Source organism: Rhipicephalus sanguineus, unplaced genomic scaffold (assembly GCF_013339695.2).
Source record: "Rhipicephalus sanguineus isolate Rsan-2018 unplaced genomic scaffold, BIME_Rsan_1.4 Seq1071, whole genome shotgun sequence".
Classification (NCBI taxonomy): Eukaryota; Metazoa; Arthropoda; class Arachnida; order Ixodida; family Ixodidae; genus Rhipicephalus; species Rhipicephalus sanguineus.
In genome coordinates, this window is record NW_023614272.1 from 87,946 (window position 1) to 103,304 (window position 15,359).

General features: G+C 47.8%; 1 protein-coding gene across 1 annotated transcript in view; it reads right to left on the reverse strand.

The window, feature by feature from the left end:
• Positions 1 to 15,359, reverse strand: part of LOC119376027 (uncharacterized) — a 91,319-nt gene that overhangs the window by 56,087 nt on the left and 19,873 nt on the right. The window contains exons 3-5 of the mRNA XM_037646020.1: positions 5,688 to 5,778; positions 4,582 to 4,781; positions 1,228 to 1,504 (exon numbers count right to left, since the gene is read on the reverse strand). Of these exons, the coding sequence (XP_037501948.1) occupies positions 1,228 to 1,504; positions 4,582 to 4,781; positions 5,688 to 5,778 (568 nt within the window). The remainder of the gene's footprint in view (positions 1 to 1,227; positions 1,505 to 4,581; positions 4,782 to 5,687; positions 5,779 to 15,359) is intronic.

Sequence of the window (15,359 nt, forward strand, 5' to 3'; positions counted from 1 at the left end):
GCTCGAACGCGCCAGAACATTACTTTCGTTTCCAGGCCTGGCGTCTGCTCGATGCGCTAACAGCGGGGACTTGAACTCGTGGGAAAGGGAGGCACATTAGCCCCGCATCTCGCTGCAATTCACGAAAAAAAAATGAAAAAGGCGCACACATTCCCTTTGTTTGTCTCATTATTTCTCTCAAGTTTTATTAATCTATTCAAACAACAAATTACACAAACTACACATGTCGTGTCAAATAATTATCGCAGTGTCACGTGCTACTGTTGGCGACGTCAGAGCACAGCCATCTACGTAGAGGAGCGACGTCACAGCACTACCATCTACGTAGGGCCATTTTCTCATGTACGTCATCCCCTCATTCTCTAAAGCGCGCGCCCGCGAGAGGAAGGGCAAGCAGCGTTCACCTTGAAATTTGACCCATTTCCGCGGCGCGTAGCGTTGCAAATTTTGGCAGACGTGATCGTGAACGCATAGTGTATGCATTGCGCTCGTTAGCTCAAAATTGCCAAACCTGGTGAGGGGCCCTTTAACCGAGCTTTAAAATGCTTTTTTTCGGCCTCAACAAAGCTCGAAGAAAAAATGAGGAAAAACAAAAGAGAATAGCGGGCTTCTAGCACTACACCGGTCCTTCAATAAAGTCCACTATATGAACCAAGCGGACAGCGCGAGGTATTAACATCATAGCGGTACTGATTCGGTATGTCGTGGCTTAAAAATGGCAAAAATAAGTTTCCGTACGAGCAGATTGGTATACTAACTGCTCGTATGCATTCTATTCAAGCGGAATTGCCATTAATGGTTTTCTGATCGTTGAAGTTGCCTCCGCGGTAGAGCAAAATATCGCTAATGTTTAGAAAATACGCCTTCCACACATTGATGGAGATCATGGTAGCTCAATTATTCTTTATGAAAACTGTGTTATCACTACGCACGACAATCTATCTATCTATCTATCTATCTATCTATCTATCTATCTATCTATCTATCTATCTATCTATCTATCTATCTATCTATCTATCTATCTATCTATCTATCTATCTATCTATCTATCTATCTATCTATCTATCTATCTATCTATCTATCTATCTATCTATCTATCTATCTATCTATCTATCTATCTATCTATCTAATAAATACCTGCTGAGGCGTTTGGCACATAACTGAAACAAAAGTGTATCTGTATACTTATACTCGTATATCCGCTTTCTGAATCACACTGCTTTATACCTGCTCAGCTGCTTGATAGGGTTAGGCGTGCTTGAAGGCCGCCTTTGCAAGTTTGTTGACTCGCATGACATGGGAGCTGCGTCATACTTCCGGGCGTCATTGGACGTGGCGTCCTCGGGGCCCGTCACGAGTCTCCCTCTTTGCTGCAGCGCGCACTCTTCGCGACTACGCGCCTTGGCTTCTTCGCTCTCAGGCACGGATGACGCAGACATGGTACGTCTCTCGCTCTCCTCGACGTCGTGAAGTTGGCCCCTACTCGAAGCCTCTCTTTCCGGCCCTGCAAGAAGACAGGCACAGCTCTCGACCATTTCCTCGCCAGTAGTCGGGAGAGTGTTATCTGCTCACTCAGTCATGCACCACACCTCGGGCTTGTTTAGAATTCCGCAGAAAGTAGGCGCTGCTTAGCTCAAACGTCGCATACGTGCGCGGCAAGGAGAATCGGAGCGCGAAGTCGCCATTTTCTCAGGTGCCCTCTTTTTTACACAGAGGCCAGCGCTGTTATACGCTAATTTTCAGCGGTGCGGAGACCGAGCGCGTAGACGAAAAAGACCGGTTGCCGTCTAGCCGCTGCGACAGTGCAGCTGTCGCGGTTGCTGCCCGTTGTTGTGCACCGGTGGTGGAGCAAAAGCCCTTTGCAGCGAAACATTTAAAGCCGCTACAGAAATTGCACAGATCAGGGATACTCTGGCTTTGGGAAAATGTGACGCCAAGCATGCATTTTGCCATGCGATCTGGACGGGACCGCTCAAGATGCTGACGTTCGTTAGTTAACACTTGTAGTTCGAATTCGGTTGGTAAAAGAGGTGCCCTACATGTTGTTCATGCGAAACAGTTTGTTCCATGTGTTGTGTGGGTAGTTTACTGGATTTCTTTGAACACGAAAGTGTTTGGTGCCTGAGTTCACCAAGGCTTCCCTGCCGTATTTCGGTCACGGATATTACGTTGGTAAATGTACACAAACGGATGACAAAGGAAATTTATAAGAAAAAATTTCATTGACCCGATTCACCTGGGAATCGAAGCCACGACCCCTCGGCCCGCGATGATAGGCACTGGGCGCTCTACCCACTGCGCCATGCACGCACATGTATGACGTCCCCAAAACGCGCCTTATATCTCTTGACACGTTTTCTCTCGCACTGTGCTCTTGGTTTACGAGGCGGTGTCACCGTCTTTGTGCGGTGAAGTGAAGTACCGCGTCATGACGCTAAAGAGCGCAGACAGGGAACGATTCGGTGACAACGCAGTTCGGGCGTGGCCACCGCGATTGGCACCGGCGTAGCTAATCGCGGAGACCAGGGTTCGGGCACCTCAACGCCAGCGGAAGAACCCTGGCCGCGCTGGCATTGAGAATGCGCCCTAGACGTTGAGTTACGTGCTTTGCCTTTCGCGTCGTGTTTGCGTTTGACGGCTCGTTGTCAGAGTAGTGCAGCTTGCACATACACCAACAGAGTTTCTCTACCGCCTAATGCTTCGAGTGTGATAGCACCGGCTAATAGAGCTGCTGTAATAAGCGCCGTAGCAAGGCAACGACAACCACGGGCGAATATCACGCCTTGGTGGAGCGAGACACACGCCAGAGGAACGCCTTCGCGCGTTCACAGCTTAAGCTACCAACCTCTGCCTCCCGTGTTGATGAAGCGTAGTGTGGTAGCGTATGCATGAGTACAGGCACAGGTTGCCCTCGTTCGGGGGAACGCACACCTTTCCATTTCTCTCCTTGATCGACGACGTTTTGAAGCAGGGCAAATCGAGCACCATTGTTTATTATGTGCTTGTTTAATGCCCTATTCGCCCGGGATTTACCACATACTGTGTCCAGGTATATGTTAGCAGCTTCAGTTAGCACAATGGGTAAATCATGATCAATGAACGTTGGTAGTCGGGATGGAGATGTGCCACTAGGCGTCAACGTGGGTGCATCCATGGCAAACGGTGCTATAGCTGCCAAACATCAATAGACATTGTGAATCAACTACTGCTGTGAAGACAAGTTTCACTTTCGTATTATACTGATTCCCATGACGGAGGGATCAGCCATGCTTTTTCGTGTGAGAACATGTACACCGGACGAACGTAAAGATGCGTTTCAACACGAGGTTAAGAGAACACTGTGCGTCCTTAAAGAGCAATAATCCTAACTTGCCTGTGGCTTTCCACTGCAGCGTGGGACCCTTTGAGTGTTATTGTCAATAGAGCCTTGGAAGGACAGATATGGGCCAATAATTATGTGCTGCTTGTTGCCTTTCTTGCGCAACGCTCTTACTTTTACACTCTTCATTTTTCCAGGAAGAACACGGCTTGAAATGCTCAAATTCGTGATGAGTACAAGTAGCTCGGCGATTTCAGTTAGCACTAATTATACCGGTGCCATTTGTATGTCACCAGGTTCAATAACCAACGATTCGCGTTCATAAGACCCGACGCTGCTGCATGCACTTTATAAAGATGTGTAGGCTAAAAAAAAGAAGGAGCGTGTTTCGATTTTGCGGGAAAGCAAGGTGAGGAGAAATAATGTAGGAATCGCGGTACACAATATTATGGAACTGTTGGAGCATCTCCTTCCATGATAACTCGTGTCCTTTGTAAGAAATTCTTTCTAACGGCTAATACAAAGGTGCGTGCCACCGAAACAAGCCAAGCAAGCGTAGTCGCCGAGGTGACACATATGGTCACTTCAACACCAAAATGGCTGCTGTAAAATTTTGCAATAGGTATTATCGTAACTATCGGTGAATTGTTTACAATGTTGGGAACCTTGAATCGCTTTAGGAACGATTTTTTGTATTGGGACGGGGTTGTTTGCTGACAGAGCCCGAACAATTTTCACCGTACGGTTTCTGTATCGGAGGACGCTAAAATAGGCACAAACTGCTTTATTAAAAAACATGCCTTTGACAAAAAACTGCCTATATGACACCCGATAAACATTTTTATGATATAGATTTAAGCACGGTTAACCACGTCAGGCCATTTAAGCATCCACTGCGATAGGCGCGGTTGTGTCATAGGTGTGACACAAAACACGAACATTCGAAATGGGCCCCATGCAGAGTGTCGCGAGAAGTATTGAAGAAAATGAAATAAAGAAACTGAAAGAGATAAGTTAGGATACAGAGATTTCTAGAGTAATCGCCCCGACATGGCCAGGTGCGCTTTGTTTACAGTGAGAACTGTATCATTACATGCTGTCTCGTTCGTCTTATTATCGGTCCACAGACACTGCATAAATGATACGTGCGATCGCAAGCAAACGGTTAGTTGAAAGTTAGCGCAATGTATGTGTCTTATTCTCGGTCCCTGTCGTGTTGCGCTGTAGCGTGATTATGAACTGCGTTACAATCCATGACGTACCAGTGTCTGGTTCAGGCGACTTCGGCTCGAACGAACCTTGTTGGCTCGCTGCGCTACCCGGCGGCGAAGCCCTCTGTTGCACTCTGGCGACCGATGACGAGGCGGCGGCCTTGGCGGCAGACCAGGACGCGACTCTGGCGCCACCTGCGCCTGCCTCGGACATCTCGTCCTCGTCCAGAGCATCTTCGTCCTTGCGGTACCTGCGCCACTCGATCCGCAACAGAGACGCAGCTCACGCAGGCAAAAAACACGAGCAACATTGCTGAGCACACCTAGAGTGTGTTAATGAATGGCGTTTAAAGCATACGAAAGGTGTCTTAACACGCGATCACCATCGTCTTGTAAGGACCTTAACAGTGCCAAAACGGAATTCGTGTTAAGTTGCGCTCATATATTACACACGACTAAAGGCAGCTTCGACCGCATAATGACAATAGCAATACACTACTAGTGTCTATCTCCCTTTTCTCAATACACTACAGATTTATACAAAGTATGGTTCTAGATTCATCGGCGCTATGTTGTCACGTTGTATAGATGGTGTATAGTGCAACGCCACAGCTCTTGTGAAACTCATTATAAAGCAAACTCGTTTTTTTGTACAAACACAAGTGTATCGCAAAGGCAAACCTCAAGCCTAGTCGTATGCCGGAGAAACCAGACTTAAACAAGCAATGGATCGGCATTCCAGGACTGGCGCTTGCGGCTTCACAAACTACATTGCTACTGGCGTCACGCACGCACTCTGATGGGAACCGGACACACGCGAAGTACTGCGAACGCCGGCAATACCAACGATTCGAAAGGCTTCCGATTCGAGAACCTACAAAGAAGAGCGGCGTACGCACGCGCGATAGCAAGCACAAGACAGAAAGCGCATCGCGCTACCTGTCGATTTGACACACCACGAGCTGGCATGCAACCTTGGGTATGCGAGATTAGGCAGCGAATCGTGTCGACTCGATGAACCATGGTTCAGCTTCCAAGATTTCCGCAATGGTATGCCATGCATATAGGTAGGTGCGATGCACCTCAGAGAAAACTGATTTCTTAAATGTAGTGGCAGCCGTTTATAGTGTCAAGTGTTGGAGCAGTGGTTGGCTTACCTGGTAACGAAGACTGTGCATGTCATAAGAAGCAGGATGGAGAAAAGAAAGGCCAGGGGCGATAGCCACGTGGACTTAGATGGTGGTGGCTCTGTATCATCAGGAGCACAAGCATTAGGCATGTAAGCGAATGGGTGGGCAGGCAATCAAGTAAACAAATAATTGCGTTCGTTAGTACAAAAACGGTTCACCAAGGAGTATTCGCTATCAAGGAGGAATATTAGGTATCAAGAAAAGGCGCCCAACTACAGTGACCTTTTTTTGCCTCTGAATTAATTTACTGCGACCGTATCTTACAGCATTATCCCATATAAGAAACCACAATATTACCACACGCGCTTATTTCTTTGTTCTTTGTGATCAAGCTTTACCCACCAAGAAACTGTTCGTACCGCGGCGCAAGGGCCTCGCCGCGATATCTGAGGAACACCAGGATTGTTCAGGACGCTAGTAGTCGAATTAGATCTATCGCGGGCACCATCGATAACGCTGGAAGGTTATATCAGCCATGTAGAAAAGCCGACGATCTTTAGAGACGATTATTAATCGACGACCGACGATTGCCTTTGCCGCTATCGATGCACTGTGAGTGCTACCTCTTTTGTTGGGAATCAACAATAAAGAGGTCAATCCATACCGGCTTGTGTTTTGCCTACTTCACCGTTGCAACCACGTTACATTATTAGTTTAGCATCCCCGCTTTTTTGCTCAAAATCTTGCATCCACAAGCTACGAATACACAAGTACGTGCTTAAAGCGTAGTTCACTTTAAAATGTGTGGCATAGACAAATGGTATTACTTTAAAGTTAGCTGCGCATTCTAAAAAGTTAGAGAAAAAAATTTGTGGAGCCGCAGCATTCACATGGGGACGCATTACCGGCAAAGTTGTATTCGCATTTCTGCTGTGCATGCCTGTCCGATTGTTTCTATAGCGCAGTGTTCTAGGAGTTACTGAAAAAAAAGTAACTTAATACGCTACTCGTTACACTATAAAAAAAGGAACGCGTTACCGCTCTACGTTACCTACAAAAAAATGTAACGCGTTACCCTTACCGTTACCGAAAAAAAGTAACGGACGTTACCTCTGCTGTTACTCCGCAATCATAAATTTCATTCGATGTGTCTTTGCTGCAGGAACCCACAACAACAATAATTTAAATCTGAAATTTACGTTTCGCATAACACATCTAACCTAAACAACGAATACACCCAAGATGCCGATCTAACGAGTATTACTTGCACAAATGTACCGGACGTTAGCAATGGTACAGTGGCTTAAGGTTGCCTTTAGAGTTACGTGTGATTGCTTCTGACTGACACATGGTGAATTCGTATTTCTCAATGTCACATTATACAGAATATGAGATTAAATCATCAACGCTATTCGCAAAGAAAGCATCAATGAAATCTCAAGAAATTTACAATAATTCTGATGGTGTGCTTCTGCTAGCAAAATGGATGCGCGAATTTTAGAAGTAAAGAAACGCTTAAATGGGCTAGTCACGTAAAAAAATATCTGTGCATAAACACTTTTTGTTCACTTTAGTCTGTATAATTACCGCAAAAATTGCGAGCGTTTATGTGAGGGTGTTCAAGATCAGCCTCACTCGCTCAGGAGTTCGATAACGAGAAACTTCGGGGCGGTTGCAGATAGAAAAAGCAAAATTTATTTTTAAAACAAAGTTGATAAGGCTTATCAACTTTGTAGCTACTATAAAATGTCGCATATTTAGACATTTTTCAAAAACAGTTTCCTTGGCTCTACAAGTTTCAAAATTGTTACTTTACTCTTTGTTGCGCATACATTTCATACACAAAATATCTTCTTTGTAACGATAACATTTGTGTTTTACAGCGTCTTGAACTTTCGAGAACGAGAGGTAATGAATTTGGTCCCTCCGGATTGAATATGTTTGATATTTTTTCCCTCGTAAATTATGCAGTTAATAAGGAAATTAAGTTCCTTTTTGGGCTACTGGCATGGGACATGCATAAAATATAAAATACTCAATAAAATATAAAATATCTATTTTCGGATCCGTGTCGATCTCTCGTGGAATCACCCGTTTGCAATAACCACGATTAGTAGACTAACTGAGGTAATGGCTGCCGTGTAGCTACCTGTATCCCTGGTTAGCCGTAACCGTAGTTAGCTTAACCGCGGTTGCCCCGCCACGGTGGTCTAGTGGTTATGGCGCTCGACTGCTGACCCGAGGGTCGCGGGATCGAATCCCGGCCGCGGCGGCTGCATTTTCGATGGAGGCGAAAATGTTTGAGGCCCGTGTACTTAGATTTAGGTGCACGTTAAAGAACCCCAGGTGGTCGAAATTTGCGGAGCCCTCCACTACGGCGTCTCTCATAATCATATCTTGGTTTTGGGACGTTAAACCCGAGATATTATTATTAGCTTAACTGCGGTTAAGGCTGTTCTTGTGACAGCGGTATTGAGGTAGTGAGTAAAAAAAATTTTTTTTGCTTTACAAGAAAAAATTCTACATTTCGCGTCCCGCTCGCATTCTTTTTCAGGGTTTCTTCCAGCCGGGGGTCACGCCTATTCTCCACAATAAGGCAGACTCTCGATCGGCAGCGCACCTGTAGACCGGTTGACGTTACCGGCTGTCGCTTGGATGGGCCAGAAGTCCACACAAACCGCTTAAGTCGACGATGTGGGAGTTGTCGAATTCGATGCGGTGGTCATTTACCATGCTATGCTCAGCGAGTGTACTCCTTTGTCACGCGAACTTGCGGACATCGTTTACCAGGCTATGCTCAGTGAGAGTACTCCTTTGTCACGCGAACTTGCGGACATCGTTTTTATGTTGTCGCAGCCTCTCGGGGGAGTTCTTCGTTTCCCCAACGTAAAAAAAAATTTTACGATCAGCACGTGGTATGGAGTAAACCAGGCCTTGCGCTTTCTTTTCGGACGGCCTGTCTTTTGGGCACAAAAAGGCGCACGTGCCAGCAATCCATCTGCTACATCCACTTCCACGAGAAGCATGTCCGTACAGTTCCTCATGGCGAAATATGCGGCTTTTATCAAGCTTTGTGTGGCGATGACCCAAACCTCCACACAAGGAGTCGGCGCGTCTTAAGAAATTGGTTCCCACAATTTCCACAGAAAAAAGCGATTCCTCCCACGCTTTCTTGGTGAATGCCTGGCAGGCCGACAGCAGTCGGACGCTGCGACAAAAGAATTTGTCGGGGCGAGCTCTGAGAAAATGGCACCCACAGGATAAAAAAGTAACGAGTAACGTGACACCACACGATACCGAAAAATGTTAACGTAAGCACGCTACCCGTTACAGTTTCTAAATTGTAACGAGTACGTTACTAAGTTACCGAAAAAAGTGACGCGTTACCGGTAATGCCGTTACTTATAACGCGTTACCACCAACACTGCTCTAGCGTGAGCGGCTGCAGACTGTTTCTACTATTTTTTAACAGGAAAGTGTTTTATGCCGGGGTCCACCAAGTAGATCCGTTACGGATATGACGTTGATAAAATGGACACCAACGGGGGAGAAACAAAACATTACACGATTTCCAGCTAAAGGGGACCATGAGGCGATGCGAAGCCGGAGCACTTGCATGATCGCGTTCCGTTGGCGTTGGTTGGGCCAGCGCCTCCTGTATTTTTCAGTGCCTTGGCGAACGCTCTCCTCAGGCCGTCGAGCGCGCGCTCCGCCGCCGCTCGCCGCTGCCGCGTGGCGGCGCTGTGCAAGTAGACTACGGGAAGCTGGCGCTGAACGGCCGCGTGTATTACGAAGCTCCAGAATGCGTGTTTACATTCGAATTTAATTGAATTCGCACTTCTCACAGGCTTTCCCAGGCACGTATGCCGCATGCAATCGGTGTGGCCGTGATGCCGGTGCGAAAATTGGATTCGAATTTGATTGTATTCGTGTTTTATTTTATATTTCAGGACTTTGCAACCACGTGCTCCGCATGCCTCGGTATGTCGTATTGTTGCGTACCATTGTGCAAATCGAGCGGAAAGAAAAACACTGGTGCGCTTTCGTTCGATGAAATACCAGCTGCCGCTGGTGTACGGGAGCGGTGGCTTGCAGCGATTAGGCGGGATAATTGGTCGCTTAGTACAACTTCCAACTACACAACAGTATGTAGCCACCATTTTCAACCAGAGGACTTCATAGAAGGAAAAGATGGCGGCTCAAGAAAGATGCAGTACCATCAGTCTTTGCAGACTACCCCTCACATTCGCAGCCAAGGTAATGACTGGACGAAGCATAGCAAGTATCACTAAACGTGACCGCGTTGTGACCGAACAGTCAACATGCACCAGTAGCAACGCTGCCTCGTGATAGCCGCCATGTGCAACGCTGACATTAGGTCCTGAAGCTAAGGAATCGGAGCCAATGGACACTGCAAGTGCTGCCGGTGAAACAACGGACAATTACTCTGTACATTGTCACAGCTCAAGTTAAATGCCAACACTACGACTTTACACTTGAACACCGTCTGTTCACAAACATCGGGCAGTGTTGCAAGAAGCGCGTGGATGAAGGAGCTGTTTTTGTTTGTTTTTCGTACTATCACGCTAAAACTGCTTCAAGATCTGAAATGATGGAATCACTCGACATACTTCCTAATTTTTTGGCACCAGCTGTTGCTTCCTCTCAGTGGCAACAAATGTACTTGTCAAAAGATTTACGAAGGGAACGTGAGATCACGGACCTTCATGGAAGCAGTCTAGCGACATTTCGTGCTAGTTAGCGCATGCACTTAAGGCTTGCGTGTAGTCTGCTACACCAGTAGACGTTAGCATGCATCGGGGCTCTTGAAGCGCCGAAGCTTTCAGTATTAGCTACTGGCAAACACTGCTTTCAAAACTCGACTCTCAGACACTGAAAAACCGACTTGCAGACAAGCGAACATAGTGGTGAAAGAACAATTTTCCGCGCGTCACTTGCCCGCGCTCATGTCGGCTCAGCAGACGACGCGCGAGCGGCTCTATCAGCAACAGCCGCAAAAGACACATGCCTTCAAAAAAATTCTTGTTGCCAAGAGCGACAAGTGCTTCACCATTTCTGTTTACAAACGTTTTGATTACACTTGAAACAACGCGAATACAGCCGAAAACTCAACAATGTAACAGCTGCGAACATGCGTTTCTGTGAGCGACGGTGCGACCGCAGCTCTACTTCGGTGGCGGCGCGTGGCGGCTAAAAGGCGCACTACCACCGACGGCCGCTTCCCATTGCTCTCCGCTCCTTCGCCCAGGCACAGAAAAATAGAGGAGGCGCTGGTTGGGCATGCTAACGACCTCGGACGTGTTACCGACCTCGCGTCGTGGAACGCGAAGAGGAACGCTACGCGCGTCATGTCTTCCCTGTATCCTTGCCGTTAATTCTCACAGGGCGAGCGGGGAACGCGGTCGACAGGCGCGCGAGAGGGGGCAATATAGGAGAGGAGAGAGGGAGGGGACGCGCATGCGCTGGCGCTCATCACGGTGTTGCGCAGGTGAGAATTTCGGCATGTCTAGCCCGCGTTTCAGAGGAAGAGTGGAGAGGGGCAAGTGGAGAGGCGGAGGGGAGAGGGTATGCGCATGCGCAGTAAGGGTGGTCACGTCGCGCACCACTACCACCACCGGTTTCAACTCCGCTATAAGATGCTTCGCATCTAAAAACCAGGAAAAAGGTCACCGGCTGGGAATCGAACCCATGATATTGCGGCCGCGACGACACGCGCCCGACGTTCAACCGAATAAGCTGCCCCGGCAGATGCTGGACACTTCACGATCGCGCCTTATATCTTTCACACATTCTCTCTCGAACGGTGCTCTCTGTCGGCGGTGTAGGTAGGCGGGGCGGTGCCGCCGTCTGTGAGAGGTGAAAAGACGTAATGCGCCACGATCGACACTTACTGGCGCTTACTCCGAAATTGCGCGTGATATCGGAGGTCATGGTTAAAGCGTCTCGATACCAGCGACGGACACTGGCCGCGCTGGCGTCGCCGAGGCACCCTAGGCGCAGTTACGTTCTTTGCCTTTCGCTTCGTGTTTAGAGCGTGCGCCGGCCCATCGGATTAGCGCAGCTCCCACATCCACCAACGGGATTTCTCCGCCGCCGACTGCTTCGATTGCGAGAGAATCGACTAACAAAACTGCTGCAATACGCGTTGCAGGAAGGGCACGATTTCGAGGGGCGAATTTCGTGCCTTGGTGGAGCGAGATAGAGGCCAGCGGGACGCACGCGTTTGCGGCTCAAGCTACGAACCTCTGCCTCCCGTGTCGCTGAAGCGCAGTGTGGTAGTGTATGCATGAGCACAAACGTCTGTTAGCGCACACCGTGGCGTTTCTTTCCGTAAATGACGACGTTTTGAAGTGCCTACCGGGTATCAGTCTTGATTATGAGCTTGTTGATAATATCTTTACGCGGGATTCACGATTCGCTTTGTCCAAATATATGTTCACAACTTCAGTTACCACAGCAGTTTAATGATGATCATGGGCGTTAGTCATCGCGACGAATACATGCCACTAGGCGTCAACGTGGGTGCATCCACGTCAAACGGTGCTATAGCTGCCAAACACGAACAGACATTGTACAAGTTCTCACATATCACTGCACAATAAGCACTATTTCGGTGAAGACACGTTTCACTTTCGTGTTATACGGATTCCTATGACGGAGGGATCAGCCATGTTTTTTTTTCTTTGCTGGGGTTTTACGTCCCACAACCAGGATATGAGGAGGAGGAATGCAGTAGTGGACGGCTCCGGAAATTCCGACCACCTGCGGTTCTTTACCCTGCACCTAAACCTAAGTACACGGGTCTGTAGCGTTTCGTCTCTATCGAAATGTGGCTGCCGCGGCCGGGATTCGATCCCATGACCTTCGGGTCAACAGCCAAGCACCATAACTGCCGTGTCGGGTTACTGTGGCGTTCCTGCTCGGACTCGCATTCATTCGCCGTTTTCTCCGCTTTTGCACTGCCCCACTTTGGCTGTCTCTGTTTGCACTGCTGCTGCTGTATTCGCGATGCCTCTCCACTTCGTTAGCTGCTTTCTCCGACATCCATGGTAAATGTAACCGGCAGCGAAGCTTCCATAGAAGCCACTACGTTGCGAAAATGGCGGCTCATCAGCTACTCATGGGGTCTAGCGCCATCTGCACGAGGAGGCAACGCTTCCGGCGAAACCACATTTAAACGAGACGAGACGCAATACCAGGCAAAAAAAGTTACGGCATTTGCTAAATTTGACATAAATGTAGTTTTTGTAGACCCCTGATCGCTAAGGACTTGCGTCATTGCCATCCAAGCAGAGTCGCCGAGTCCTTGTCGAGCGCGCTGCAAGTCACCGCCAGCTGTACTAATATAGGCTCATAACTAAAGAATGCTGTTCAAGCACACAGTTGTTTGATTCGCCTTGGTTTTACTGGTACGAAAGAAGGGAAATTGTTTTCTTTGTCTGACTAGGATACAAGTAAATGTTATCCTTGGAACTTTTATTCCGCGTTCGTTACATCTTGCGGATGTAAGCAGCAACATACTATGCAACGTTGTTTGTATGCTAACACATGTGCCTTGAAGTGTACATTGCTTGCGTGCTGCGAGTACATCAGTTCTAACAAGAAAAAAATGACGCCCAGTCATGCCATCTAACTGCGCTACTTTCAACAACGTGCTAATTGCGCGCTCATTTTTCCCGCTTGATTAAGAAAGCCCGCGAAATATGAAATGCGACACGTGACTAGACTGTTGCGCGCGTCGGGAACCAGCGCCCTCAAACAGGCTCCCTATGAGGTAGACAGTATCAAGGAAACAAATGCAGAAAGAAAAAAACAAACGCATCGCCCTATCTGCCACTCCCCGGCCTAAGAAACGCACCGCTTGGTTTACAGAGTCAGGCCGTAATCAGAACATCTGCCGCGTTATCAATGAGAACAGTCGGCCGTGAGATATGGATGATGGCGGCGTACTATCGAACGGAATGAATCCCAGCGAAATTGCGCACATGTCGTTGGCACCCGACCTGTACCCTTGCCAAAATGCGGAACGCTGTCTCTCGCAACAGACAACAGGTAAAGCTGTTGTTTGCAGTAAGCTTATTTGAGGTCGCTGGTTTCCTATGCGGGTGGGAGCGTAGTCACGTGTTATTTTTCACATTTCGCGGGCTTTCTTTATCAGCCGGAAAAAATGAGCACGTAGTTAGTAGATTGTTAAAAATTCCGCAGTTAGATGCCATTTGAACATGCCTACATACGCCTCATTACATTGTGACAATTAGGTGAGTACTTGTGGAGTTACAAATACAGTTATGACTAATTAATTAAACCTCATTAACGAAAAAAATAGCAGTGGCTACTCCACTGTACTATAGGAGCAATATGCTGTACGTTTGCTTCGCGTAACGCCGTTCCTATTTTTTTAAATAGTGCTGCGTAATAGCTGGGACACCCTGTATATTGCCACACGCTCTTCTTTTTCCTTACGGCCCGTCGAACGTGCAACCGTTGCTTTGGGTAAAGCACGTCGGAATATCTGGGAAGTGGGAACCATCTCTATTTTTTTAGGATCTTCCGATACGATTGGCGTTCTCAGTCGATAAGGTTGACTTGCTCCGTCGATTGCAATTTTAGTCCCTCCCCGTGAAGCTTTGTGCACCTGACATGGTGTTGCGCGATTTCCAGTTCCGGCCCAGCTTTGGACAAGCGAGGAAGTAATGTGGTGACATCGGGCGCGACGTCATAACGCCCTCATGATAACGTCACAAATATCGGCGCTATATGACACCATCTGTAATAACGCGATACTTTTTGGACAGTTCGCGTTGACGCCGACGCCAACGGTCACTTTTAGCATTTCACGATTGATGTAAGGCTTTAATGAGCTTGGGAACCACTTTCCGAAACAATCAACTGAAAGCGCGCTGGAAGTTACACAAGAGGGGTGAGATGGGGAAGCCAAGCTACGTCAGCGCGCGTCACGAAACGCAATCGCTCTTCCGTTGCGATTCCTGTGCGTGCTAATGTTGCTACTGTGTAATTTTAGCCGACTATAGAGAGCTTTGCCGGCACGTGGCGACACGAAAAGCCGCTCCTGATTTATGTCAGTTTATGCCAATAGCAGCAACCTGTTGTTTATTACACACAGCTGGTGCTGCGCCAACCGAAGTGACTGAGGACGGCACCTTTGCATGAAGTGATGACACTTGAGAAAGTAGCTATTTCACGCTCCGCTAACTGCCGCGCACGAATGCAAATTTGGCTGAACTGTGCACAGAAGCGTTTGCTGTTCGTAGTAGGCTAGTATATGTTGATATTTCACCAAGGATGTGAATAAATATTATCATCACAGAGGCACTTGAATGAGCTGATAAAAAAATTCACGGACGATGACGATACTGCCTAATACGAATTCTGAGCGCTGCTATTAAGGTGTTTTGATTTTGCGAGATGTTGAGGCAAACGATTTGAGAGAGATGTGTGTATGTACAGTTGCATACCACTATTTATTTTCCGCAACTCTTTCTTTAAGAAACGCTCTTCTGTCAGTCTTTGATTTTAATGAAGGAAGCCTATTTCTCATCAAGCACCGCAGACTGGCTTGCTATCCGGGAGACCGCGAAGGCAGGACGTGGGCGCATTCCACAACAGCCGCCGCAGACAGGCCTCCGTTTATGCAGCGCTTTATTTCCATATGTGGTA